The sequence below is a fragment of the Balaenoptera musculus genome, chromosome 13 (genome assembly GCF_009873245.2).
Source record: "Balaenoptera musculus isolate JJ_BM4_2016_0621 chromosome 13, mBalMus1.pri.v3, whole genome shotgun sequence".
NCBI lineage: Eukaryota > Metazoa > Chordata > Mammalia > Artiodactyla > Balaenopteridae > Balaenoptera > Balaenoptera musculus.
Window position 1 is genome coordinate 51294114 of NC_045797.1, and position 27387 is coordinate 51321500.

General features: G+C 55.0%; 1 protein-coding gene across 5 annotated transcripts in view; it reads right to left on the reverse strand.

The window, feature by feature from the left end:
- Positions 1-27387, reverse strand: part of TTC7A (tetratricopeptide repeat domain 7A) — a 140966-nt gene that overhangs the window by 18195 nt on the left and 95384 nt on the right. For all 5 annotated transcript variants that reach the window (XM_036873051.1, XM_036873052.1, XM_036873050.1 and 2 more), the window contains 4 exons: positions 19005-19121; positions 15521-15618; positions 13665-13799; positions 7615-7817 (listed from right to left, as the gene is read on the reverse strand). In XM_036873051.1, coding sequence (XP_036728946.1) covers positions 7615-7817; positions 13665-13799; positions 15521-15618; positions 19005-19121 — 553 coding nt within the window. The remainder of the gene's footprint in view (positions 1-7614; positions 7818-13664; positions 13800-15520; positions 15619-19004; positions 19122-27387) is intronic.

A 27387-nucleotide genomic window follows, 5' to 3' on the forward strand; every position in this document is an offset into this window, starting at 1 on the left:
CAGCAGCCTCAGGGCCCAGCATGCCCCTTTAGCTGCAGAGTCTCACCCGACATATGCGACGGCAAGAGGGGGTCTCAAATCCCCCTCGTCCATCAACGCAGACTCTAGCTCACTGGGCCGGCTGCCCTCGCTCTCAGCCAAGGTCAGCCTGGCCTCACACTGTGCACAGTCTTGTCCCATCCGCAGGGCAGCTGGGGCTGATGTCCCAGACCTCTGTGCCTTGGTCAGAGTCGCTTGGTGGACTCAGAGGACGGAGAGGCTTGGCTACGATGAGCGTCTGGGGCTCGGCTCTGGGCATCTCCTTCCCTCTGCAAACCAAGAGCATCTGAACCTGGCCTGGGAGCCACACTTTGAAATGAAAAAGGTAAAAGTAAAAGCTTTCGCACAGCAAAGGAAACCATAAGCACAACGAAAAGACAATCCACAGAATGGGAGAAAATATTTGCAAATGATGCGACTGACAGGGATTAATCTCCAAAATATACAAATAGCTCGTGCAGCTCAACAGCAAAAAAACAACCCAATCAAGAAATGGGCAAAAGATCTAAAAAGACATTTCTCCAAAGAAGACATACAGATGGCCAAAAAGCACAAGAAAAGACACTCAACATCGTTAATTATTAGAGAAATGCAAATCAAAACTACAATGAATTATCACCTCACACCGGTCAGAATGGCCATCATCAAAAAAATCTACAAACAATAAATGCTGGAGAGGGTGCGGAGAAAAGGGAACCCTCTTGCACTGTTGGTGGGAATGTAAATTGGTGCAGCCACTATGGAGAACAGTATGGAGGTTCCTTAAAAAACTAAAAATAGAATTACCATATGATCCAGCAATCCCACTCCTGGGCGTATATCTAGAGAAAACCATAATTTGAAAAGATACATGCACCCCAATGTTCACTGCAGCACGATTTACAATAGCCAAGACATGTAAGCAACCTAAATGTCCATCAACAGAGGAATGGATAAAGAACATGTGGTACATATACACAATGGACTATTTACTCAGCCATAAAAAAGAATGAAATAATGCCATTTGCAGCAACATGGATGGACCTGGAGATGATCATACTAAGTGAACTAAGTCAGGCAGAGAAAGACAAATATCATATGATACCACTTACATGTGCGATCTGAAAAAATGATGCAAATGAATTTATTTACAAAACATAGACTTAAAAAACAAACTTATGGGGCTTCCCTGGTGGCGCAGTGGTTGAGAATCTGCCTGCTAATGCAGGGGACATGGGTTCGAGCCCTGGTCTGGGAAGATCCCACATGCCGCGGAGCGACTAGGCCCGTGAGCCATAACTACTGAGCCTGCGCGTCTGGAGCTTGTGCTCCGCAACAAGAGAGGCCGCGATAGTGAGAGGCCCGCGCACCGCGATGAAGAGTGGCCCCCGCTCGCCGCAACTAGAGAAAGCCCCCGCACAGAAACGAAGATCCAACACAGCCAAAAATAAATAAACAAATAAATAAATTTTAAAAAACAAAAAAACAAACTTATGGTTACCAATGGGGAAAGGTCGGGGGGAGGGATAAATTAGAAAGTTTGGATTAACATATACATACTATAATATATAAAACAGATATTCAACAAGGACCTACTGTATAGCACAGGGAAATCTACTCAATACGCCGTAATAACCTAAATGTGAAAAGAATCTGAAAAAGAGTGGATATATGTATATGTATAACTGAATCACTTTGCTGTACACCTGAAAGTAACAGAACACTGTAAATCAAACATACTCCAATATAAAAAATAAATTAAAAAATAATCAAAAAAGAAAAAGGTAAAAGTAACCCTGTCTACTGGGCCATTAACTTACAGAATTCTTTAACCTAATCCTAACAAGAGCCCTAGGTGCTTGGCATCACAAGTCCCATGTTACAGAGGGGGACACTGAGGTTCTGGGAGGTTGAACTTGGCCAAGATTAAATGGTGAGTGTAGGCAAAGTGGAACTCAAGTCCAGGTCAGTCATACTCGAATGCTGTGCTTCAACCTCCAGACATGATACTGGGGGCTTAAAAACCATCCCAGCCAACCAGCCCCAGAGGCAACCCCGCAGGCAGCTCTGCTGGCACCACGGGCCACCCAACAGCACAAGGAAATTTGGGCCAATGACCCTTGTCCCATGGCAGTGAGGTCAAGCAGCCCAGTCAAAGGTGGGGCTCAAGCTCAGGCCACGTGGTCTTCCACGTGAATGGTGGCAAAAATACCCAGTGTTGACTTATCTTTTCACAGCTCTCGGCTAGTCCCCTAAAACTACCCCTTCAGGTCACAAGGGCCTGAATTATTATCCCCATCTGATTGATAGAAGAGAAACTGAACCGGCGAGGGGAAGTAATCTCCAAGTGCCCCCATAACTTGAAGGCTGGCAGGGCTGATTGCATGTCTCAGACCTCTCCTGTCTGGTCCTACCCTCCGGGATTGGGGATAGGACCAGTCAGGGGAGGGTGGGTGGAGCTCTGTGCTGCCAGAGTTCACCTCTTTGACCTTAGAGAGCACAGCCTTCCAGGTTAGATTCCTGGAGCACCTGCAAAAGGCCCAACCCAGAACCTCAGGTTTGGGTGGGGCAGAGCCCTGGTCCTTGCTGACTCAGGCCCCGCCTTGGGGAGGGAGAGGGATGGTGGGAGGGAGCTTCTGGGGCTTAAGTCGTGAAGTGGCACACCCCAGCCTGGAGAGAGGGAGGCAAGAAGCTCTGGGGCCAACTGGGGGTGGCCGCACGCCATGGCCGTGCCCCAAGTCCACTTAAAGACAACAATGCTGGGAGCCAGAGGGAACGAATGCAGGGGAATAATTCATCACCAGCTCTCATCAGAGGGAACGAATGCAGGGGAATAATTCATCACCAGCTCTCATCAGAGGGAACGAATGCAGGGGAATAATTCATCACCAGCTCTCATCAGAGGGCAAGAGATGACAGAAACACTGTCTTCCTGTCTTTCCAGGGGCATCTGGAGAGAGGATAGGCCGGGTCATGCAGCCAGGATTGCTTCAGAAATCACATCTCTGGGAATTAACACGACAGGAGCCAAAGCTTACACAGGGCTGTCTCCCCCTACTGCTGGGGTGTCCGAGGTGGAAAGGGTTCTGGGGAGAGGGGGCAGCAGGCGCTAGGGCTCTGTCCCAAGAAGAAAGCATGGCCAGGGGCAGAGGCCAGTGAAGAGCAGGGAAGCCTGCCCAGAGAGGGGCCAGGAAACCACTATCTCCCAGGATCTGTCCCTGGGAGAGGAGGGCGGGGCGCCAACCACCACAAACACAGATGGCAGGGACACAGCCACGCCTGCCCACTCCGGGCTGAGGCTTTCAAGCTATCCCTTGCAGTGAGACAGGCGGCACCAAAGCATCCACAGTCCCGGCTCAGCCAAGTGGAGGGCAGGGAGAGTGAGGCAGTCTGTGGCCAGGGCTAGTGACCCTCCTGCCATTAAGGTCAGGTGACCTCCAAGGAGCCCCCTCTTGGGAGGGTTCTCAGGGACTTGATGACTCCATCAGTCACTCCTGGGCTCCTTGCCTTCCCTAAGCATCCCTGCTCCCTTGGAGGTCCCCTCTCGGCCAAGCCCATGGATCCTTCTCTGAAAAACAGTGTCACCCTAGGGACAACTCCTCTGCTGATCTTGGGAAGGACCCTGCTTCCTTTCTCAGGTTTCCTCAGGGACAGGCAGGTAAAGTTCAGGTTTCCCCTTCCTAACTAGATTCTCTGCCAGTAAATTAAGTTCTGAGCAGCCAGGCTGAGTGAGTGGGGTTTTTCCGGCTACCTGGAGGGGAGGCTGAGACGGAGCTGGCAGAGACCGTAAGGACCTGCTCCTGGGATTTCACTGGGAATTTCCATTGGCAGAGAGCACGTCTTTCTCCTTCCGCACCTGGCAGTCTCCCAAAGCCACCTGGCCATCCCCGAGCCTGGTGGAGGCGGCAGCCTGCGGGATCAGGGCTTGAGGGCACAGACTCCTCAGGGACACTGCTGTGCGCGCGGCGGGAACTCTCTGCTGGCACAGCACTGCCGAAGAGGTGCTCTTTCCTCGTCCTGATCACGCAGGTGGATTAGCCCAGATCCTGCCTGATCTGGGTGGAAAAGCCTGAGCTGAGCCCAGGGTGGAGCTGGAACCATGGAAACGTCCCCATCACATCCAGGGCCGGGAGGGCAGCAGGACAGGAAGAGCGGAGAATATGCTTCTGGGCCAAAGTTCAAGTTCTTGGAAGCCTGAACCCCAGCTCCTGAAAACAACAGCCCTCCCCTCCCAGAGGCTTTCTCCAGCCTGTCTCCAAATCTCCTGTCCATGTACAAAGCCCGGGAGAGGCCACAAGGCCGGCCTCCTGGTGTTGGACCACCCTGCCCAGGAACTGCAGGGCAGAACCGGGCACGCAACACAGCTCACTGAGTGCATCTCTGCCCTCCTCTCTCCGGAACTCGGAGCGTGGGACTCAGCCACTAAATCAGGGGGCTCACTGAGGAACCCAGAGCTCTTCCAGACCAGGCTATGGGTGGCCATGCTCTCAGGGGAGGGCTGTGTCTCCTTCCCCTTGTACCTAGCAGAGGCCGATGTCCTCAAAGAGCCACAGTGGCATGGCAAGGCCAGGATGTCCTCCCTGGGAACCTGCCTTGGCAATGACTCCAATGGGGGGCGGGGTGTGTACCAGTTCCCCTCCATAGTCCTTTTTCTGGATAATTCTCCAAGCATGCACCAACCTCACGCTGAGACAACTGCTGTGTCTCTCTTATTCGCTACTATTTTTAGATTTGTGAATCTAAGGGATTCACATCAAATCTAAGGGATTTGTGAATCCCTTACATAAGTGCCAAGCTGACTTAGACCGATGGGGAGTGACTCCCATCATGCAGTACCATGGTGAAAAAGATCCCAAGATCCCATCTGTGCTCAGTGGGAAAAAATGCTGTGACGGATAAGCGACGTCTGTCACGGGCAAGGGACTGGAGAGTGTGGCATGTGTTGTGTTCTGTCTTTTCTGATATTGCGCTGCAGACTTTCAGAAGCACTCTCACATGCGTCACCTCATTTGATTAGAACAACACCGGTCTAGTAATGATGAAGCTCATTATTCATTTATAAAAGGAGACGTCAGGAGCATGGAAGTTAAGTGTGTCTTTTCCTAAATCACCCAAGTGAATTAGGGCCAGAGCCGGGATTAGATTCCAGATGTCCTGAGTCTGAGGACTGTACAGGGAAGACACTTAGCTCAGGGAACACTGGCGTCCAACAAGCCAAAGTGTTCGCATGTCTTTGGGAAAACAGTGCTTAGTAAATCTTCCCCAGGCTTGAAATTTGCTATTCTTTATGCATATGTGTGGGATGCTGGCAGGAACACAGAGTGTGGAAAGGGGATGGGCTGCCCACGCTGGAGCCGACTGCCCCTCTGGTTGCTTGAAATTTAACAGTGGGCAGTCCTTTCTCCAATGATATCAAATCAGCAAGGCACCCCAGGAAGAGAAAAGGGACCTTTTCAGAAACATCTGTAGGGAGCCACTCTGGACAACTTATTCAGTTACCATGGAAACCCACCCTTGCAAACTGCTTCAGTTTCAGGAAAATAGCTACAAACAATAATAAGCATAAATGAAAAATGGTACATGTTGCTTCAAAATTGTACTTGTGGGCTTCCCTGGTGGCGCAGTGGTTGAGAGTCTGCTGCCAATGCAGGGGACACGGGTTCGAGCCCTGGTCTGGGAAGATCCCACATGCCGCGGAGCAACTGGGCCCGTGAGCCACAATTACTGAGCCTGCGCGTCTGAAGCCTGTGCTCCTCAACAAGAGAGGCCGCAACAGTGAGAGGCCCGCGCATCGCGATGAGGAGTGGCCCCCGCTTGCCGCAACTAGAGAAAGCCCTCGCACAGAAACGAAGACCCAACACAGCCATAAATAAATAAATTAAAAAAAAAAAAAAAAAAAACAGTCCTGAGACAAGCAGCCAAGGAAGGGCTCCTGTGGCACCTCCATGGTTTTAAAAAAAAAAGAAAAAAAAAAATTGTACTTGTTATTGGATTTGGTCGGGTTTTCGAGACCGAGACGGCAGGCTCATATCCACGAGCACAGGGAAAGGCAGCCGTCTGCCTGGCTGCAGGCCTATCGACAGAGCCCACATCCCCCCTCCCAGATCCCTAATCAAGTTCCTGGATGTGACCTCCGGGGAGGCATTTATCAGAGGAGCTAATGTCTGAATTGCAGGAGGAAGGAGGATGTGCCTTGCAAAAAACAAACATTTGCTGAGCCGACAGGAAGGCAACATGGCGCCATGTGGAGGGAACCTGGACCAGGCCAAGATGTTGCTACATGGGCCTGAGCTAGAAATCCTTTAAGAGATCAGGCTGAGATGGGAATCTCTGTTCTAGTCTGTTTTCAAGGACTCTCGGGGTTAGCAAGGACCTTATAAAGATGACCTGGTCCAGCTCCTCCCGCATGTGATATTTACATTCTCTGGGCAACATCCTCACCAGCTGATTCATGAGTCTGTGCTTGGACTATGCCAAGAGTTAAATCGTTTTTCCTGACACTGAGCTGACATCTAACTCCTCGTAGCTTCTACTCACGAACAAATCAGACCCCTTTTGTCAATGATAATCCTTCAGCCACCTGGAGCCATGCTCCTGATGCTTCTGTGTTCTCCATGGGGCAGACATCAGAGATACCCTCACGGCCATTCTCCTCAGAGAGCTCTCAAAGTGAGACATCTGAGGTGGAACCCAGACCCTGAGACTGGGAAAGACTGTGTTGCTGTGGGCTCCTAAATTATACTTCAGAAATCACTGTGCATATGCAGGCCTGTACACTTTCAATCACTACATTTATCCTGATACCTGCTCTCTGAAAGCAGGTAAGGAAGGCAAGGAAAAACAGTCTTCCCTAGGGTATGCTATACCACCTGTTAGAGAGATGCTTCCTGGACCAGACAATCCCCATTGCACAGGTTAAGTAAAACTGAGGTTCCAAGAAGGGGCTGACTTGCCCACGATCACCCAGGAAGAGAATAGCAAGGCCAGGACAAAAGCACCAGCATCCTGCTCCCAGCCTCTGAACCTTCTCACAGGAGAGTCATTGAGCCCTGGGCACCCAAGTCCTGGGCTCCATGTCCTAGGATTAGGGGCTGCCGGCCCCTCTTAGCACCCCGAGGCCATTCTCAATGTGTGCTTGAGTCAGGCCTGACATGACAGCCCACCCCAAAACATCGCCTGAATCCCACAAGGAGGCATGGAGCTCCTCTCAAATGGGCAAGGCAGCCCCGTGATCAGGGAGGGCCTGAGGACCCCCGAAAAAAAGCATTTTGGTATCTGCCTAGAGTCTCCAGGGCAGGGACCTGATGAGTACCAGTGAAAACCTTTGAGGCTCGATCGCCTTACAGAAACACAGCAAAAGGGAGTCACAAAGAATCAACCAATCCTCCTCATCCCCTTAGGCAGGCTCTGATTGAAGGGGGATGGCCTGTCTCTACAAGAACAGAGAATGGTCTCTGTTCTCCCAACAGAGCAGGAAGGAAGCCACCTCCCCCTGGACAGCAGGTGACAGTGGCAGCAGGGCACTGTAGGCAGTGGAGGCTGCGGGGTGGGGAGGGGGGCCCTGAGGCCTTCGGAGCGGGTGCGGGGCTGACTCACCAGGCTATGCATGATGCGCACGCCGTCGGGGTTCACTGTGAGCGCCTCCTTGTACAGCTGCTTGGCCTCCTCCAAGCTGCCCTTCATCTCGGCCAGCCGGCCCCGCATGTAGAGCACTGAGTGTGACGTGGGGAAGAGGCCCGCTGCCTCCTGGATGCAGAAGCCTGCTTCCTTGAGGTGCCGCTGCTCCATGAACAGCTCGGCTGTGAAACCAGAAGGGCAGGTGAGGCGGTGGGAAAAGTCAGAGGCAGCGGCCCCCTCCCGCATCCGACCGTCAGCCCCCGGAGTTTAGGAACTGGTCTTGGGTGATGGAAACCATCCCACCGAGACACAGCACGGGACTGGCTTGCTCTGGGGTGCGGCGGTAGCACCAGGCCGCGGTTTCTGGGTGCTCACTCTGTGTCAAGTTCATGCTCTGTGCTGCACGCAGATCGACTCCACCAACACTCAAAAACCCTATGTGAACAACGCACTTCTATTACCCACTTCAGGGAGGAGGAGACGGGCACAGAGAGGGTAAGGAACTCGCGTAAGGCCACAGGGAGAGTAAGCGATGGAGCCAGGGTTTGCGCTGGGCTGTCTGACTTCAGAGCCTGGCAGTGGGGACATGAGTGGGGTCCCCTGCAGCTAAGCGTTTGCTTGGGTGACTCTTCTGTCCCGTCACTTCACCTATTCATCACGTATCTGGGAACAGGGGGCGGGAGGCAGATGAGGTCGCTTTCCAGGGAGGGCGGCTGACTAAAGAGCTAATCCACCTGCGTGATCAGGACGAGGACAGCCAAGTGATGCTACCAAGGAGGGGTGGGAGGAAGGCGGCCCAGGGAGCGCCCGCAGAGGGCAGGGTTGGGGCTCACACTGAGGAGCTACAAACCCGCCTGCACTTACTGAGAGCTGACTGTGGGCTAAGCAAGCATCTTTTCTCATTTAATCCTCAGGAGTCTGGGAGAGAGACTCTCCCGCGCCCCAGGCTGACACACCAGGCTGAGAGAGGGAGGGCCTCACCCCAGTCCCTCGGTTGGAAGGGGCAGCTCCTGGCCTCCCGCCAAACTCGGGACTTTCTGTCACATGGAGAGGAATCAGGGACGCACACGCCTTTCAAACAACAGGTGGGGAAGATCCGCTCCACAACCAGTTTGCCTTCTTTCCCCAGATCAGTAGAAAATAGGGCAGTTTCTCCAATTGCGGGCCCACCCACACAGACGTGCATTTCAAACCCACGCTGCACAGGTACACACCCACCGGAGGCACCCTCAGAAGCGCGGAGCATCGGAGGTGCCTTGCAGCCCACTCAGCCTTCGTCTCGTGGCAACGCGGGCTCGGCTGCCCCACACAGATGGGAGGGAGCACAGAAGGGCAAGCAGAGCTGGGCTGGGGGCTTTGCCAAGAGCTGTTCCCAGCACAGGCCGAGAGCTGAGGTTACACGAGTTCACATTAGGTCTGGGGGCTGGGGGCGGATAACAGACTCCCCAAAGAAAGCTCCCAGAAAAGGTGGAAGACCTGGGCCCAGGCAGCCCGTCTTCTGGTTCCAACAAGAAGCAGGAAACAGGCCTAAGGCCTTGACTGTAGCACAAGCACAGTGGGCACTCAGCATGAATGTGGCCTAAGGTCCACTGTAATCAAAGTAGCTTGAATGCTGCAGAAGGCATTCTGAGCAGGGTACTCTTTTTCTCCTCTGGAGTTGAGAATTTGGGAGAATCAGAGAATTAATTAAACTCAGAGGAGCCAGGTTCCCATGATAAGGTGCGAGAGAAGCACAGGCTCTTGTCCTCAGAGACGGCCTGAATTGGAGATTCCCACGGTGGAAAACTTGGAAGGCCAGGCCAGGAGGGGTGGGCTTCGAACCCGGGGCCCGGCAGGGAGGGCTGGCTATCTCAGCCTCGCTCTCCTTTGCTCTGCTGTTGTGTTTCCTTCCGGAGCTGCCGCCTGGGGCTCTCCGCCGGCTGCCTTCATACGTATGTCCAATGTCCAGCTGCTGAGGACTGACTGTGCCTGGCCCTCCCATGAGAAGGAGAAAGAGGAGAGGGGGGGAAAGCAGAGCAGCTGAGCCACCAAACCACTGGAGTGACCGAGGGCAGTGGAGTGACAAGTGCCATCGCTGAGTGTTCTGGGCGCTCAGATGGGGTCAGGCTAGCTGTGCTGGTGTGGTCAGGGAAGTCTTCCTGGGGGAGGCGGCATCTGAGCTGGGGCCTGAAGGCACAGGGACACTTGGACTGGCAGAGAGGAGAAGGGAGGCTGTGCTGACCTGGAGGGCTGGGCCCCACTGTGGCAGGACTTTTCAGGGTCACAGAGGAGAAGGGAGAAGCAGAAGGAAGTGTGTGGCGTTTGAGTGCTGGGCGTGGGGAGGCCTGTCCTGCACCAGCCCCTGGGGCTGCTCCCTCCATTGCCAGGAGCTGAGCTCAGAGGCCGGCTCTCCACTCCCCTGGACCTTGTCCCAGCAGACACTCCCCAGGCCTGGCCCACCTGCCCACCTGCCCACCTGGTCCTGGCCCGCCTCATTAAGCTGTTTACAACTTGCTGCCCTGTCTCCTGAGTCCCATCTCTGGAGGCTGGCCCTGGTCCCTCCCTTGGGAACCCCTCACAGTGCCTTCACATCAACAGATTTCAATTACAGGGATCTCCACCTTCTTTCTTCCTCGGGGCCCTGGGCCTTGTCCTGGGCCCACACCAGAGAACATACCCTGAAAAATAGGTAGGACTGCTTTGCTCCGATGGACTTCATTACCAGTTAGGCAGGAACAGACACAGAACAGAGCCAGAGAAGTGAGGTCTCCTGAGGGCTCCTGGCCGCCTTACAGATAGCCCCTGGCAGGCCCAGCCTCCAGGGCGGGGTCCCTGACCTACACACAGACCCATAGGTCTGGGGGCTGCAATGCACCCCTTTTTCCTAGCCTCAGCGTCCCTGGGCAGTTGTTTTACCCAACATGGTGCTCCCCAGACAGCCGGCCTCGGCCGCAGCAGGAGCCACGTGGCACGGTGCCCACCCACTGCCCGATCCTCTACCTCCCAGTCCTGGCTGCCAGGGCCCCGAGGTGCCCACACCCATCCCGGCCTCCCCTGGCCAGGGCTGGATGAGCAACCAGTGTTACTGGATTTTCCTTGAATTCTCATAGTCGAGGTCACCACTCCAGCAAACAGGGGCCTTGCTGCCCCCTCCGTGTCAGAGGCCCCTCTCTGATCCCCTTGGTTCCTTCTCTCTCCCCCTCCCTTCTGATTTTCACTTCTCTCATCTCCCTCTCTGCCTGCTCCTGACCTCCTCTCCTATCTGTCTGTCTGTCTCGGCTTTTCTTCTTCCTTCCACCTCTCTCCACCCACCCTCCTCTGTGCTTTCTCTCAGCAGGCTCCAAATGGAAAACATCTGTTCCCTGGAGCTTTGCAACAGTCCCTTTTATTATTTTTTTCTGAGGCATCCTGATCTAACCCTGCACCCAGAGCTGGCTCCAGTCTTCCTGCCCATCTTGCCAGTGCCAAGCCCTCTTTGCAGGAAGGAAGGCCTTGCTCGGCTGCCGCTGAGCTGAGGAGCAGGGTGAGGGAGGGCCCAGGGCCACGCTTAAGGCCTTGTAGGGGCCTCGCCAGGTGAGACGCGCTTCCTAGAGGCCCTCCGTGAGGCCCCAGAAAGGAGGGGGGACCACCCGAGCTAAAAGGGCAGGGGCCCCCAGGGCAGGAGGGAAGGTTAGACCCTAAAAAGAATACACCTTGAGCCCCAGGGGGGGTCCCCAAAACTGTCCCCTAAAGGAAATAAGCAGTCCCCCATGGAGCAAACCCTCAGGACATATGGATGCCCAGGAAAAAGGAGAAGGAAGGGTGGGGGAGGAAGAATGAGAGAGAACAGCAGGGGGCCGGAAGGGAGACCAGCCCGGAGAGTAACACAGAGGATCCAAAGGTCTGAAGGGACTTTTCGGGTTGGTCTGAGACCCTCCATCCCTGGGATGCAGAGAGGGGCACCGTTTTCCTCAGGCCACACGGGTGTCAGGGCTGTACGGGCCTGGGCTCCCGACTCCCTGTCCCGGGAGAGCTCTCCTCATGGACTCAGGAGGAGGGGTTGACGGGCAGAGGGGAGGGAAGAAGGACAACCAGGAGCAAAGGAAAAGAGGACACGGGAAGCAGGCACAGAAGGCCGGAGGGAGAAGGGCAGGGGGCTGGGAAAGAACGGAGAGTGGAGGATGATAAGGGAAGAAAGGAGGAGGAAAGAAGGAAACAGAAGAATGAGAGGAGCCTGTCGGACCAAGGCTCAGACGTAGCTTCTGTCTCAACTATATCTTTATAATAAATACGCTCTTCAGACACAGCCCTGACTGCCCTACCACAGGTCCCCAGTCTGCCCAGCCGACAGCAGGCGTAGCTGCCACCTTCGGGGACACCTAAAGAGCCAGGGCAGCCCAGACAGGGTGGATCTGCCATCTGGGAGCTGGGACTCGAGCTAACTTCCCCTGACCCAGGGAAAGCCCACGGCCGCCTGTGAGCCCCTGGACCTCCAGGGCAGGGGAACTCTCCCTACACCTATTTCCCTCTCTCTAGCACGTTGTTAGCTCCCAGAGACATGAGCTGCAGTGAGAGAGAAAGGTGGGCCATCCTGCCCTTCTGGAAGGCATCTCTTGACACTCAAGATCCTGGAGCATCTATGGGGCCGGGTGCCTCTCCCATTTTCACACAAACCCACTGCCAAAGAGGCAACATTTTTGAAACTCATCTCTCAGGCGGAAACCCTCCGTGAGGCTTCTCACATCAGACTGGAATGGGAAAGAGGCTTGAAGAGGGAGGGGAGGAGGAGGACAGTTGGGAGATGAAGGATATAACATTTCCCAGCCTAAGACTGGGTTAATGATGGAACTTACTGCCAAAACAGACTGGGATGCAATTTATCTTGAACCAGACTAGGGCCTTGTTTGTTATCCCTCTGGATTTTTCAAAGTTCCTCTTCCTACTTCAGATGTAACAAGCTGACGGTGGAGCACAGCCCCATATCCCTAGCATCTTAAGGGAGCCTGATGTGCTAACTGGGGCAATATTTGCATTATTAACGTGCTTTCCGGTCTAGTCTTTCTGTGAATCCTGGTCCAACTTTTCCCCCCATATTTAGAGCCTGTGGAGGGGAGAGCGGGGGCGTCCTGCATACTAATGTGTCCATATGTGAAATCCATGCAGCGGGGAACCTTAGATCCTCAATCAACAAGCACATTCTAACTCTGACTTGCAAAATCCGCAGGTCCCAGGAACGGAATATCTACTTTGCCTCTTCTCCATCTCCCCTCGGGGCTATCGGCACCACCCCCTTGCTGGAGAGGGCGCAGATAGGAGGGTAATCAGTAAAAGGTGAGGAGCTTCACTCCGGGGTCAAGGGAGCATGTTGGCCTGGTGCATTTTTAGGATTCCACTTATCCTACCGCCTTCTTCTTTCTTTTGCTGCTGCCATTTTATCTCATTCAGGTACATCTCCGGCCTTGATTCTCTCTTTTTTCACTCTAATCCACCTCTCACACCACTGTGGGATTAAATTTTCTATCACTTCAGCGAGTCACTCCTCAGCATCCCTTAGCCAAACATCAAGGAACCTCACCGCTGGGGGTACCACGCTGCCTCCGCCTCTACCGTCATTATAGTGGACAGGACAGAAGCCCAGAACCATTTACCGAGCACCTACTATGTGCTAACTGCTTGACACACACTAGCTCATTTTAGATCAGGACAGGCAGTAAGTAAGCCGTGCAACTCTGAAGCCGCCGGCCTCCCCAGTACTAACAGACCCTCAAACTCCATGGTGGCAACGGTGCCCACTAGCTGTCAAGAGAGATTGTCACCCGAATGGCAACCCTAGGGTACCCAGCCCTCTGCCTTCAACGAACTTGACCACCAGGCCTCGCTTTCTTGGGGCCAGCACACCTCACCTCTGCTCTAGCTCTCCCGTGAGTTCTCGGGGGTTTGAGTCCTAACTAGCTTTCCTCAGGACACAGCTCCCCAACCTTCGGCTGCCAGGGCGGACCCGGAGGAGCCAGAGGGGGCCCTGGTGGCCCGCAGGCAGGGGGGTGGGTGCCACTGGGGCTGGGGACACTCACCAGCCTGGAGCCAGATCTGTTCCAGCGTGGTCCACAGCTGCATGGGGCCCTGCTTCAGAACCGAGCTGGGCACGGTCAGCTCCGACATGGCCTCCTCCAACCGGGAGGCCGCGATGGACGATGCCCGCCGAGAACCTGCAGAGCAAGGTGGGAGGGGCTGAGCCACAGAGTCCGAGTGCCCCACTGCAGGCCCCAGGACAGAGGCTGCGCAGCCCCTCAGGACCGACAGGGCACGCCAAGTCAGGGCAGGGCAGCCTGGCCCAGCAGCCGCAAAACAGCGCACAGACCCACTAGGAGGGGCCCACCTCCTACCCTCACCCAGGCCGGAGAGAGGAGCTTTCTGAGGGGCAATCAGGCGGTGAGCCCACTTCTAGGAGTTAATCACTAGGGAAGAACACCATGAATGTCGGCAACTGCGGGCATTCTACCACTGCCTGGGATACCGAATACAGAAATGGCCTGACTGTCCGCCAACTGGGATTGATTAAAAATAAGTGAGAGTATAACCATACAAGACTATGCAGTCATTAAAATAATGATGTATAAATATGGGTATCGATGCAGAAAGAGGCTGACATTACACAGTTTGGTAAAAAGAAGCAGATTGCAAAAGAGTATGATCACATTTTCACAAACAAGAAAATATGGACATGTTTCTGAAAGTCTGAAAGGCCATTTATTAAGGTCTGAGTGATGAACTGACGGATGACTTTTCCTTTCTTCCTTTTACATTTTTACTTTCTGTTTTCACAAGTGCCTATTATTTCTTTATAGGAAGGTCCCATTGGTGGTGGGGCTGTGAAGGATCCTTGGGTAGCAGCTCAGGCCAGACCCTGTGCCCTCTGGAGAACTTCTCCATGTGGCAGTTCTGAGTGACATGGGTCCCTGTTCAGGATATATAAGGCGTTGACATTTACAATGCACATGCAGGTGAAATGCGAGCACTTTTTTCCCTCTCTCTCAGAGGCAGTAAAGGCTCCAATAAACTCAGGAGACCTCAGGGCAAACCACAGATGATTTCAGTTTATAAGGCTGTGTATATAGAGTCCTAATAACCTTGTCCAGGGTTCTTCCCTCTCTAATTGCAAGGGAGCTACACTCTCCGTCACCATTGCCTCCTCGGAGTCTGCAGCTCCACGTCCAGCCCAGCAATCCTCAGACCTGCCTCTCAAGTCAGGTGCTGGGCGGGGCTTCGGAAATCAGCTCCATCACTTGACAATGAAGGCGCAACTTGGTTCACGGCCACAGAAGTGGAAAAGATGAGCAATGCCACCAAATACAACTCCCTCATGCTTCCATTCCCGTGACTAATTCTGCTTGTGTTTTTGAGGAAGGTGTTTGCTTTAATCAGGTCCTGGGTTAAAACATGTCAGTTTGCAGATCCTGAACTTGTTTGAATTTCACAAGTCGTGGATGTCAGGATGAGTTTTTCCAGGAAAAGCAGTCAGCTTTGGGTTTGCAGTTGTAAACAGAAGCTCAGCCCTTCCTTTCTACTTGATGGATCTACTGTGGACATTATCACAGCAGACCTTGGCCTTGAGCTGTAGCCTAAGGCGAAACAGTTTCCGTGCTCCACAGCCACCTCTCCACCCCAGTCTCCCCGACTCTCTTCACTCCCCACACAGGGGGTGGGGTCCTTCCCTCGCCTACGCCGGCTGCCCACTTCCTGCCCCAGGGTCAACAGCCATCCGGCCAAGATGGGCCCTAAAGAGGCCCGAGGTCGGCTCCTTAGCACAGGCCCCTCAGCACAGCGGCCGGCAGGAGGTGGGGTGGGTTTGACCAGGCGGGCAGATGCTCAGGCTGGGAGAGAGAGCTGTGGGCTCACGTGGACGGCTGCCCACAGGGCACATTCTTACCGGAGTCTGCATCGTGGGCATCGGGCAGAGTCAAGTGCATGCCACTCTGCTTCTTCAGTGTGAGGCCCTCGCCGAGGCTGCCATCCTTTTCCAGGCCTCTGGAAGGTAAGAGAGGGCCAGGCCCCAGTGAGGCGGAGGGGGCTGGCATGGAGAATGAGGGGAGCCTTATGCCAGGCAGGCTCTGGGGCTGAGAGTTCAGGCCCGAGAACAGAGCCAAAGACCACTAGGAAGGATGGAGACAACCAGAGCAGCAGGCCAGACTGGAGCTCAGGCTTGGGATTCTAGAATCTGGCTCACCCCAGATGCTAAACTGACATATTAGTCCTGATCACACACACACACAGGGTGCCCGCTGTGTGCCTGTGGGGCCGTCAGCCTCCTCACTAGTCCCTAACGCTGCCACATTTTGTTTCCAAAGCTACATGCTTACTCATGCTGCTGCCACCAAGCAGGTTCTCGCCGTTCTTCTCGGTCCACCCAAACCCCGCATTGTTTAGAACCCAGCCCGAGGGCCCACATCCACCTAGAGGCCTCCTGTGGCTCCGCTGCCCTCACGCTGCCTTCCCTCCCTGCTCTCCATCAGCGTGGATCCCAGCACCACGTACGCCGAGGATGAGAACCTCTCCCATCCATCTATTCCCTCTTCTACTTTTCGTTGCCCTCTCAACGTCTAGCAGAGAGCCAGGCACAGAGCGGGCACTGTGGACTGGCTTCCAACGGAAGCCTGGTTTTGCAGCCCCCCACCTTCCAGGGAAGGAAGGCCCAGATGCCACTCCCTGCCTCAGGTTCCCCCTCCCCGGGGCTGCCAGGGTGGCCCCGGAAGAGCCAGAGGGGGCCCGAGGGTGGGAGATAAACAAGCCCCCCCAGTTCCCCAGGTCCCTGCAGCTCCCACAGGGCTAGGGAGGCTCCTCTTTTCTCAAGAGTGGGATGCGGGGGGACCACCAGCTCAGAAAGGCAGCACAACTGGCTGTGCCCATCCTGGGGCACACATAGCCCCCAGGCAGCCCCTGCCCACTGCTGCGGGGGGTGTCTGTGGCCTTGAACCTGCTGGCTGGGGAAGCTTAGAGGACTGCGGCAGAAAGGGCAGGAGAGGAGAAGGCAGGCCCAGCTGGGGGCCAGAGGCCTCCTCCCTTCAGAGGGGCACCAAGACGATGGTCCCACAAATAATGCCAGGGCTGGGGTATCCTTGCCATCCCAACTCCGGTTCACGTTGAACTTGGTTCTTTGGGTGCACAGCCATCTTTGTAGGCATTAGAGGAAACCATCCACAAAAACACAGTTGGTTGGGCTGGTTCCCACCTCTCACACCCCCTTCTCATTCCCGGGAGGCACCTGAGTGCAGTGCAAAAAAGCCAAGGACACTGGGGGAGAGCCACGGGGCTGCCCTCCTTAGCTATGTGACCCTCGGCAAAGCTACTTAACCTTTCTAGATCTTAGTCCTCTCTTCTTGAGATGATCACAGTTATTTTGTGGAGTTAATGAGCATGAGAATGTCCACCTCACAAGGTCGTTGTGAGGACTAAATGAGAACGTGGGCAGGTGCCCAGCCTGTGCTGGCCTGGAGCGGATGCACAGACACAGCTTCTCGTCCTGAAGCGGGCTCTCTTAGGGCTCCAGAAAGAGCTCATCTTGGGGACCTCTTGCCTCCTAGTCCTAGGCCCCTACCCTGAAGAACCTGACAGCCAGATGGAAGGAGACAGTCCAAGTTGAGCGTTTAACAAAGACCCAGATGGAGAGAGGGCTGCGCTGGGGCATCAGAGGCCGGGCACTGGAGGCTCCTGGAGGGGCCGTGTGGGCTGGCCCCAGGCAGAGCAGAGGAAGGAGGCCAGGGACCAGAGCGGGAGGTGGAGCCGGCAGGGTGGGGCGGGGCAGGCCAGACCTTCGGGCTGTGGATTCTGGCCTTGATCCTTGATTGCCCCAACCCAGATTTTACAAGCCCTAGTTTCTGCTCTGTGGCTCCAGGTTCAGAAGGAATGCTCCCTCTTCTTGGGCAAGCCAGGAGGGGATTGGATCCAACCCTTTGGTCCCCACAATTTGCCTACAGGTAGCTGGCCAGGCTGAGCTCTGCTCCGCCCTGGGTTGGTGGGGCCGGCGGGTGTTTGCCGGGGGGTTCCCCAGAGATGAGGCTGCGGGTGGTGACTTGAAAAGACCCCAAGGCAAACCCGACCGCCCCACCCTGGAGAGCACCTGACAGCTCCACAGCTCTGCTGCTCCCGCAGGGGTGGCACAGGCTAAGCCCTACACGCTGGAGACGAGGCTGCAGCTCAGAGGGACCCCATCATGATCGCCTGGATGAGCAGGCAACCGGCCACCCGGCTAAGAGGCGCTCTCTGCCAGCGGGACCTGTCACAGCCAGTGAGTGGCAGAGCGAGGGGCATCCAAATGCGGGCACCCCTCACACCAGAGTCTGGCCCTCACCCTCACAGCACCCAGCTGCCAGGTGGTTCCCCATTTTCCTTCTGAAAAGTCCCTCACCCCAGAGCCACCTGCTGGCAGCTTCCACCCACCGGTCCTGCTGGGCCCTGGAATCCCCCAAGCCCAAAGGCCTGCAAAGAGAGGGCCGACCCTACCCTGCCCAAGGATTTTACTCCATCAGATTATCCTGGGGCCTCCTCTGTAAATTGCACCTGTAGAGATATTCCTCTGGGGATTGTAAGAGGCTGCTGGGCTGCCAGAGTCCCTGTGAAACTACATAAACCTACCAGAGTGGGGTCCCTTGAGGAGATGACACAGCCAGACAAGGGGAGGAGGTGGTACCAGGGCGCCGGGAAGGGGCAGTGCACCGCCCCACTCGGAAATGAGGCCCATTTCTGCTTTGGGCTGTATAGGCTGAGCCCAGGTGTCCCAGTAGGTCTGAGCAAAGACTTTCTGCAGATTCAGCCTGGACAAGAGTGCCCTGCTCTGGCCCAGGAGAATCCCAGAGCTTGGGCTGGGAACTGGAGAAGGAGATGGGATGTGTGGGGACAGTGGGTGAGTGGGGAGGAGTGGGGGCCCTTTTAGAACTCGGCTTCCTCCTCCCCTCCTCTCCCAGCTTCCAAATGGAACCAGGAAAGAAGTGACAGGCTCCACAGGCTGGGGCTCAGGAGATCCAGGTTCAAGCTCCACCACTACCATTTACAGGAGAGTGGCTCTGGCATGTTATATAAGGTCTCTGAGTCCCAGTTTACCCCCTGGGGTGAGGTACAATCTGACAGTGGATAAGATAAAAGCAGCTGATGGGGGAGATGCTTAATAATGATTTCTCTTCCTTCTTACCCCTCTGAACTTTAGTTTCCTAAACAGCCTCTTTCTGTACTTTAGAGAGGATTGTCAAAAGGTTAAAATTAGAGCAGGGATGTAAAAGGTCCCAGAAGCAGTAAGTCCCATTCCCTCATTCAAACATCCTCAGCACCTCCACCCACCAGGCATCATGGCCACTCAGCTGTGTGCTGTTGCCTTGGCAACCACCGCCTCCCAACTCCATCTGGAGGGACCCGCCACTCACCCCAGCTGGGAGAAGCTGTACAGGGTCTGCCACAGCCGCAGCATCTGTCTGCAGGTCACAAGGGCTTCCTCTGGGCCTTTCAGTATCTGCTCCAGCTTCACCTTGGTGAACATCAGGCTGTGGGGAGAGAGCACGGCAGTTAGAATGCCTGAGGGGGCCCCCTTCCCCTGGCTTTCCTCCCAGGGTGGAACCCCAAGGGATTATGCCCACCTCCCCAGCCCTCAGAAGGCAGAGTGCCCACAAGCACAGTGGCCTCAGCTGTACCCCTGGACCACGTGTTCTCTCTGTGCCTCAGCTTCTCCATCCTCTCTACCAAAGCGCAGAGCACTCTTCTGCATTCACCAGTGTCCCCGTCGCTCACGCTTGTCCCCTGATGGTGTACTATCCCGCCCACCCTCTGAAGCACTGTCCAGGGTGGTTACGGTCTTGCTTTCTTTGCCCCTCCTCTCCCTCCACACCCTCGGCTCTGCAGCATCCTCACTGAACACGTGCCTATCTTTTTACTTATATGGCCCGCCAGGCCCACGATGGGGCCTTATATAAGAGACAGACCCAGAAGCAAACTTTGACTCAAGGAATGAGGCTAAGCAAGGAACTGGTGAAAAGGTCACAGAAGGTCAGGGTTCTGCTTTCCGCCTCACCAGCAGGCAACAGGTGCTCAGTTAATATCTCCTAATTGAATGCAAATTGTATCCTGACCCTGTATACCTGATGAGGGTCAGGTTTTACTCTGTCAAAGGATTCTTCCCTGGATAGCCAAAAATTGCCAGCCCTCCTTATACATTCAATAGGATGAAAGTGACATGAAGTCTTATTCCGTCACCGTTTAGGAACAACCTCAGAATCTCTCTCAACCCCCAACCCTGAAATCCTCTGGGGTAAGAACAGTGGGGATGTGGCCCTGAGAGGGGCTGGGAAGAGAGGGACAGTGCTGGCCCACCGGGAGGCGGGACACAGGGCTGGCTGGCTGCCTCCCTCTGCCCAGGACACAGACAGACCGGCAGAACACTGGCTCAGCATGACCAGGACGGGGTCTGGATGCCCTGTGGTGCCAAGTGATAGATCTTTAACTGCTGGGGAGTCTGGGGTCCTGGGGAGGGTCAAGGCAGTGGCTGTTTACCCACACATGTGGAAGTACTGCCATCTTTTTACCACGGGTACTGCCGGCCACACTGACGCGCACCAGCTGCCTGGCAGCCTGCGGAGAACCTGGCCGAGCCACTGAGGCCCAAACAAGGCTGTGACTCCTGGTTCTCAGTGGGTGGTGAGCAGTGACGCCCTTCCGTTCACGGCACTGCTTTTGGGCAAACCCGAGTACCAGGCCCTGAATTTGATTGCTGCCTGGTGGTGCTGCCGGCCCTCCTGAGGGTGGCACACAGGCCCCCGTGGATCACGGAAGCTGAGTCCTGCGTGGAGATAGGGTGCAGCCCCATGACCGAGACTGCAGCAGAGGGCAGGCCCCACACTGGGAGGCCAGGCCTCCATCTGGGGGCTTCTCCCTCTGACCTTCCCCCTCAGTCAGGGCCCTGGCCTCCCCTGCTTGACTGAGTCCTGGGCCTCCAGCCTCACAAAGGACTTCGATGGCTTCACTCCATGCCTTTCTTCTCCCACCTTGTTGTTCTCGGATTGTGACTTGGTGGAGAATAAAAAGGGTGGAATTTGCCTCTTTTCAGTGGAGAGGGTTTGGGTTCTGGGCAAGGATTATTTTTCTTCCTCACTTTCCCTCAAAAATCCATGTCCCTCCTCCGCCCCTGCTCACAGGGTCGTCCCCACTACCACCACATGGCCTCTCCTCTCCTTTTTCATCCCTTCCCCCAAGCTCAACTGTAAATCCCACCTCCCCCAGGAAGCCTTCCCAGACTCTCAGGATGCCCTGCGCCCTCCTTAGAACATTTACTAACGAATCGCCCGGCAGGCCTACGAGGTCCAGAGGGCAGAAAGCGTGGTCCCCACACTGCAGACTGCACGGGTCTGGTCAGGAACGTGGTCTCAGTACCCCGGTGGGAGCTGCTGGGGACCCTGGTCCTGCCATCCCCACTCCCCTTTCCCGGACTCTCAAAAGGTCCAACACTCCACAAGTATTAGGAGCCTCTGCTTCAGGAACATGAAATAGAAGACACAATTTCTGCCTTCAAGGTGACAATCAGTGCTAAAAATGACAAATTGCCCAGAGAATCCAGGGCTGTATTTTTGGATCAGACTCAGTGCAAGGAAAGAACAGATGAGGGGTCTTGCCGGGGCTGGTGTTTGATGAAGAGGAGGGTGGGGTGGGATATGGTTGGGAGCTGGGGGAGGGAAGAGAAGCATGGGGGAGGGGGAGGGCCTGCGGCTGGAACAGGTGTTGGTGCGAGTGAAAGCTCCTCTCCCTGGACGGTCGGGACACCCAGGCTTAGTCCACTCCAAGGCTGCACCTCCTCGGGGCAGGGCCACTGGGAGCCGTCCCTGGGCAGACCAACCCTGCAGCATTCCCCTGCTCCCAAATCTCCCCAGACAGGCCTCCTCTGCAGCTCGCCCCTCTCCGCCCCAGCCCTTCCCCCTACTGCAGGGGTCCGTGGGAGACCTGACCACATCGTATGCCCGGAACAGAAGTGGCTGAAAGCTGAGCTGGCATTACAGTGACTTCTACCAATGCAGACTCTGACATTCCATTAGCATGAGTGACCCAGAGCGGAATTTCTCAACCCAACCACATCCTTTCCGGGCTGGGGCAAGCACTCCAACAGTCACCCTCCGGTTGGATCCCTCACTCCCAGATCCTGGGAGGCTCCAGATTAGCTCCTGAGATTTCCTTGGTTTCGCAGTTCAGCGCTGCCAGAACTGTCTTCCTCAACAAGGGGCCCTGCCCTGACTGTCCGTGCCACCTTCCATCCCTGCCACCTCTCCCCATGACCTTGGGTACCTGTGGGCTGCTCACAGGGCATAAGCGGCTCACTGCAGTGCAGGACAGCCTTTGTTCCACACTGTCGTCCCTGCTGGGGCTCACCCTTCCTCTCTGACATCCGGCCAACTCCTAACCAGATGTCACCCTCTGACCTTCTGTGCGTCCCCACGGGGGCTGCACCCCGCCCCACCCGCCATGGCCTTTACTACATCGTGGGGACGTAGTCATCCACACACAGCGGCCACGCCTCTAACTCACCACTGAACTCTTTCCGCCTGGCAACGGGGATCAGCAAACAACCCCGCTCCTTGCCACTCTTCTGAGACAACCAAACCACTGGTCCTGCTGGAGCACAGGGCTCCCTCTCCATCCCGTCTGCCAGGATGGGTGGCCCAGTTCTTCACACAATGGTACGAGGAGGCTGGCAGTGCCCTAGGGTGCCACTGTGGCTGGTGGGGTCCACACCAACAGGCCAAAGCCTCATCAGAGCACCGTGCTTCGTGGATGGGGCCGTGCGGAGGCCGCTGCAGTGAGGGCTGGGGAACAGAGGGGGCGAGTCCGGGCTCCCCCCTCCCTTCAAACAGCCCAGCCCCTGGCATACCTGTTTTATATGCTGAATGAGTCTAAAATGTCATCGGAAGAAAGGATTCTGAGACTTAAAAGAAATCCCACAATTTTAATCCAACGGTTCCAGTCCTCCTCCAAGAAGCGTGGCCACCTCTGCCCTTCTCTGAACGCTCAGGACAATCTTCAGTTAGCACTTAATTACTCTCTCTCATATATGTATGTATGTGTGTGTGTGTATACACACTTTTTTCTTTTTTGCCACATAGGCTTATGCTTTTAACAATGAAGATAAACTCATATCAAGCACTGAAATATTCAAATACTCTAGAAACAATCTGCAGCCAGTCCTGCCTATAGATGGTAAAACTACCATTTATCTTGTCCTGTGTCCTGCCATGTGTCCCCACCTGGATGACGACTGCCTGCAGGACAGGACCCTGCCTCCCTCCATGTCAGTGCCCTCCTCGCCTCCCCAGTGCCTGGCACAGAGCTGAGCACATGGTGTCCACTTAGCTTAACACTATGAAAATGCGTGTTGTTACAACCCTCCAGCCACGCTCTGCGCCTCGCAATCCATGGTGAATCAGAGCCGGCTTGTGGCAGCCCCACGTCCTGCTGCTGGCTCCTGGCTAGGAGGCAGGCGAGCAATCTGCTCACTGATGCCTCAGAACTGCAGAGAGGGCTGGACTCACGCAGCCCACAAGCAAAGTGCTGGCTGATTCCACTTTAAGCTGTCCAGAAGCAAAGTTTCCCAGGGCCTGGGGAGGAACAGGGAGTTCTGGACGTGACATGAAAGCGTCTGGCTCCATGTGACTGGGGGTCTTCATTCCAGAGGACAGTCACCCAGGCAGGGCCAAAAGCACAACTGAGGAGAGTCTCTGAGACAGGAAGGCTGGGGTATTGGAATCTTGCAGCCCTCCAACGACCTGACAAAAGCCATTCCGGAAGAGGAATGGCCACATTGCTGTCCTGACCCTGCACTGTAACGTCACTCGGTAGACAGACACTGGCCCAGGAGTGAGAAACCCGAGCCAAAGTCCCAGCTTTGCTGCTACCCAGCTGGGCATGTCACAGGTTCCAAACCTGTGAAATAGGAGTGGAGTCTCTTTGCCCTGTCTGCCCCAGGGACTCCTGCAGGATGAACTGTGATGACCCAGAAGCAGCAGCTGAGAAACCCACAGCTGTACTAAGTCCTTAAGCACAGGCCTGCCCAAGGCTCAGGGAAGGGATTCCTTTAAAAATGCAGGCCTAGCAGACCCCCAAAAGCAGTGTCCAGGCCAGGTGTCTCTGAAGGCTCTCAGAAAACCCCAGAGCTTCATGGCCTGTTCAGCAAGGCAGGTGGCACCTTTGGCTCCAGGTGGCTCCTGGGACCAAAGATGGGCATGAGAAAGGAAGAGGATCAGAGGGGAGGGACAGAGCCACAGCCAACCCGGTCAGGGTGAATGAACCTCGGCCGTGACCTTGTCTTGCAAGCACCTTCCTGTTTTTTAAGATGTAGAATAAACACTGAGGTCTTTTAAGGCCAAACGCGCGCTGCCATTGCATCTGAAGGCAGATGTGAAAGTGAGAGTTCTCTCTGGGGAAGGCGAAGGAGCAAGCGTCAGTGTAAACGCCATGCCCTCTGTCCCCGCTGCAGGGGTGAGGCTGCTGGGAGGAGAGTCCCGGGTCCTGGAACTCTGCGCACTCCAAAGGCTGAGGCATGTGCACCCTGTTCCTAGCAAGGAGGCCCAGGGTAGCCGCGGGCCCACCCTCTAAGAGCGCACACCCTCCCTCACGGCCACTGGAGCCTTGGCAGCCCACACCGGCCACCTTCCGAGTCACCTATATGGGTCAGCACCTGGGGCCAAAGACAGGTGCCCATCGGACCTGAACAGAGCCAGCCCCTGCTGAACCGTGAACGATCTCAGCCCTGCAGTCAGTCAGTCTGTCTGTCTGCATCTGGGCCAGCCCTCCTCCAGTGGGGGAAGAGAGACACCAGCGAGGTCAGCGTCTCTGGGTGTCGCCACAGGTCACTGGCTTTGCCAATCTTCGTGATCGCTCTGGCCAAGGGCTGATGATGGAGGTTCCCAGGGGAAAGCTCGGGTGGGCCTAGCGCCCCGCCTCCTCTCTCTCCTCCCAGGCCCTGCCTGGCTTGAACTCCTGGGCCAGGATCAGCCTGCTAATTATTTGTCAAAAGGATTAAGACTTGGAGCTATTCCCATTTGAGGCTAGGACAAATCATTTCTTTCCACTGCTGTGAAGAGGAACCATCTCAGGGTGGGCCTCCTCAGAACTGGGTGAGCATGAGCCTTTCCAAAACCTTTTTTTTTAAAAAAAGAATTATTTTGTAAATGGGGGATATGTTTGTGATGGCAGTTCTGGCTAAGCAAGCACTGTCCTGGGGTCAGAGGTCATCTCGTCCATCCCCCTCCCCCAGGGCCTCCAACCATCTTCCCTGGTGTTCCCTCCCTGCTGCTCACCCCAGCACCCCACTCTCGGTGGCAGGGGGATGCTGGCGGAGCAGAGCTGGCTGCAGGGAAGGACATGGGCTGTGTGGGAGGCACGCACAATGGGCCCACGTTTTTACTTTCATGTTCCTTGAAAGAAGTTCCCTATAAAATTTACTCAGCATGTGCAATAAACACGAACACAGTACCTGCTGTGTACCTGAGGGAACCACCTCTGGCCCCTGACTCACTCCCCAGCAAACAGGAGGATGTCGTGCTGAAACACAGCCTCTGGCATCAGGCAATGCAGGTACACCTCCAGGTCCTGCTGCTTCCTAGCAGGTGCCTTCACCTCTCTGAGCTCTACCGGATGCTGGTAAAGCAGGGACAGTAACGGCACCACCAAGGAGGGCTGTTGGGAGGACTAAGGGCAACAGAAACTGTCAAGGCAGCCGGCCCCGGTGCACAGCCACCCCTCAAGAAAGGTCAGCCCTCATCCTGAGACCGCTCCATCATTACCGGTCTTTCCTACCAGACCCTACGCTCGGGGCAGAACCACGTCTTTCTCATCTCTGTCTCCCCAGTGCCTCACCTAATGTCACTCAACACATCTTTGTTGGACAACAGAAGAAGAAAGTTGAGTCACGAGGACTCACCGAGGCCTGGAAAGCTGTAGGGTCCCCATGACCAGGAACCAAGGAAACAAAGCTGCAGAGCATCCTGCAGAAACTCTCTCCTCTGGTCCCACTGCCCCATGTGTGCGTTCCGGGGCCCTGGCTTCTGGCTCCTGGCCCTCTGTAGTGGGGGAGAGGGTGGCGGCAGGTATGGTGAATGCACAAAAGGGGGTATTATCTCTTTAAAGGACAGTAATTAGTAATTCCAGCTGATGGCTGTGCTGCATTGTTTTAATGAAGAGTTCTATTTTTATAGAAAACACATAATTGAGTGGAAAAAGCAGGCTGTTCTCTGAGTCAGGCGGCCACGCCTCTGGAAAGTCTAACTCCTCAGCCAGGAGGCCAGAGCCTGCATGCAGCGTGGGCTTCTACAGGAAGTGGGTCTTGTCCCGGAAAACGGGGCCCAAGTCTGATGACCCAAGTTCAAATCCCAGCTTCCCTTCTTGTAGCCATGTACCCTCTGGCCAGTCATTTCAACTTCTCAGAGCTTCAGTTTCTTATCTGTAAAATGGGAATGACAGTATCACTACACCCTGGGGGCTGTTATGAGGAAACAATGCACATAAAAGGCCTAGCACTTCATAAATGGTTCAGTCCACTATGACCTGTCATTACTACTTACCTAGCCCCTATTACGTACAGTTGCTTACTTAAGCCCTCTGTGCCTCTGTTTCCTCATCTGGAAAGTGGGAGTAACAATAGTTCCTACACCTCCCACAGTTGCTGAGGGGATTAAATGAGTTAATGCACGAAAAGTGCTTAGAGCAGTGCCTGGCACAGAGCAAGCACTGGGTGTGTTGTTATTTTGTTATTATTGAAGCACTTGGGGTTCAAGCGTACCAGGGTTGTTCAGTCAATCAGCTGCCTTGGGTTCTAGTTCCTGCTTTGCCACTCATCAGCTTTCTGACCTTGAGAGACCATCTAACTCTCCCGTTAGTTTCTTTACCTTTAGAGTAGGAGGGCTGTAAAGCCCAGAAAGGAAACAAATCAAACCAAAGCAACGACAAAACAGGGTGAAGGGGTATGAGAGCGCTCTGAGGGCTGTAAGAGCCAACATCCCCATGTGTTCCCTTCCCTCCTTCCAGAACAACGAACAAAACAACTCCTACGGTCTACCCATCGGGGGGGTCTAGTGGTGTGCTGGGTGTCCAGCTGTGGGTTCCCTACAGGGAGGAAGGGGAGGCAGAGGACAGGCCATAATCTCTGCCCCAAAGGTGCTTCCACACTCTCGGGGAAGCTCAAGAAACACATCCAAGGCAATTAGGAAACGAAACAGAAGAAGAGAATCAGATACTCAGTTGAGTGGTTCAGCTCTGAGTACAGGAGCTTCAAGGCCTAAAGTGGAGCCCAAGGGGAGTCTCTGAGGATGGGCAGGATTTGCAAGCAAGGCGACGTAAGGAGGGTACTTCTTGGGGCTGGACTGTCAGGGACAGGCCTGAAGGCCTGGAGGTGGGGCTCAGAGGCCCCATCCGCAGCCCAGGGTGGGCGGCAGGGAGAAGGGGAGGAGCAGCCCGTATGTGAGTAGGAACCAGCCACTCCCTCGCCTGCAAGGGCTGTAATCACCTGGCTCTCACCCTGGCCAGGTCACAGGTCTCAGGCTCCTCTAAATGCCACGCCTCTGGGAGAGACTCCACCAGGGCAATTAACTGACTAAGCTCACACACTCGCTCTTTGAGGATATTATTTTAAAGCTCTAACAGGAGGGACCTCCCTAAAAGGGAGAGGGCCACAGTTAGGCCCATCTTTATAATCTTCCCATAGACTAATCCCTAACTTGCAAGGGACACTTACGGCAGCTTTTCTTAGCCCTAAAAAACCAGTAATTTTTCCTTGGT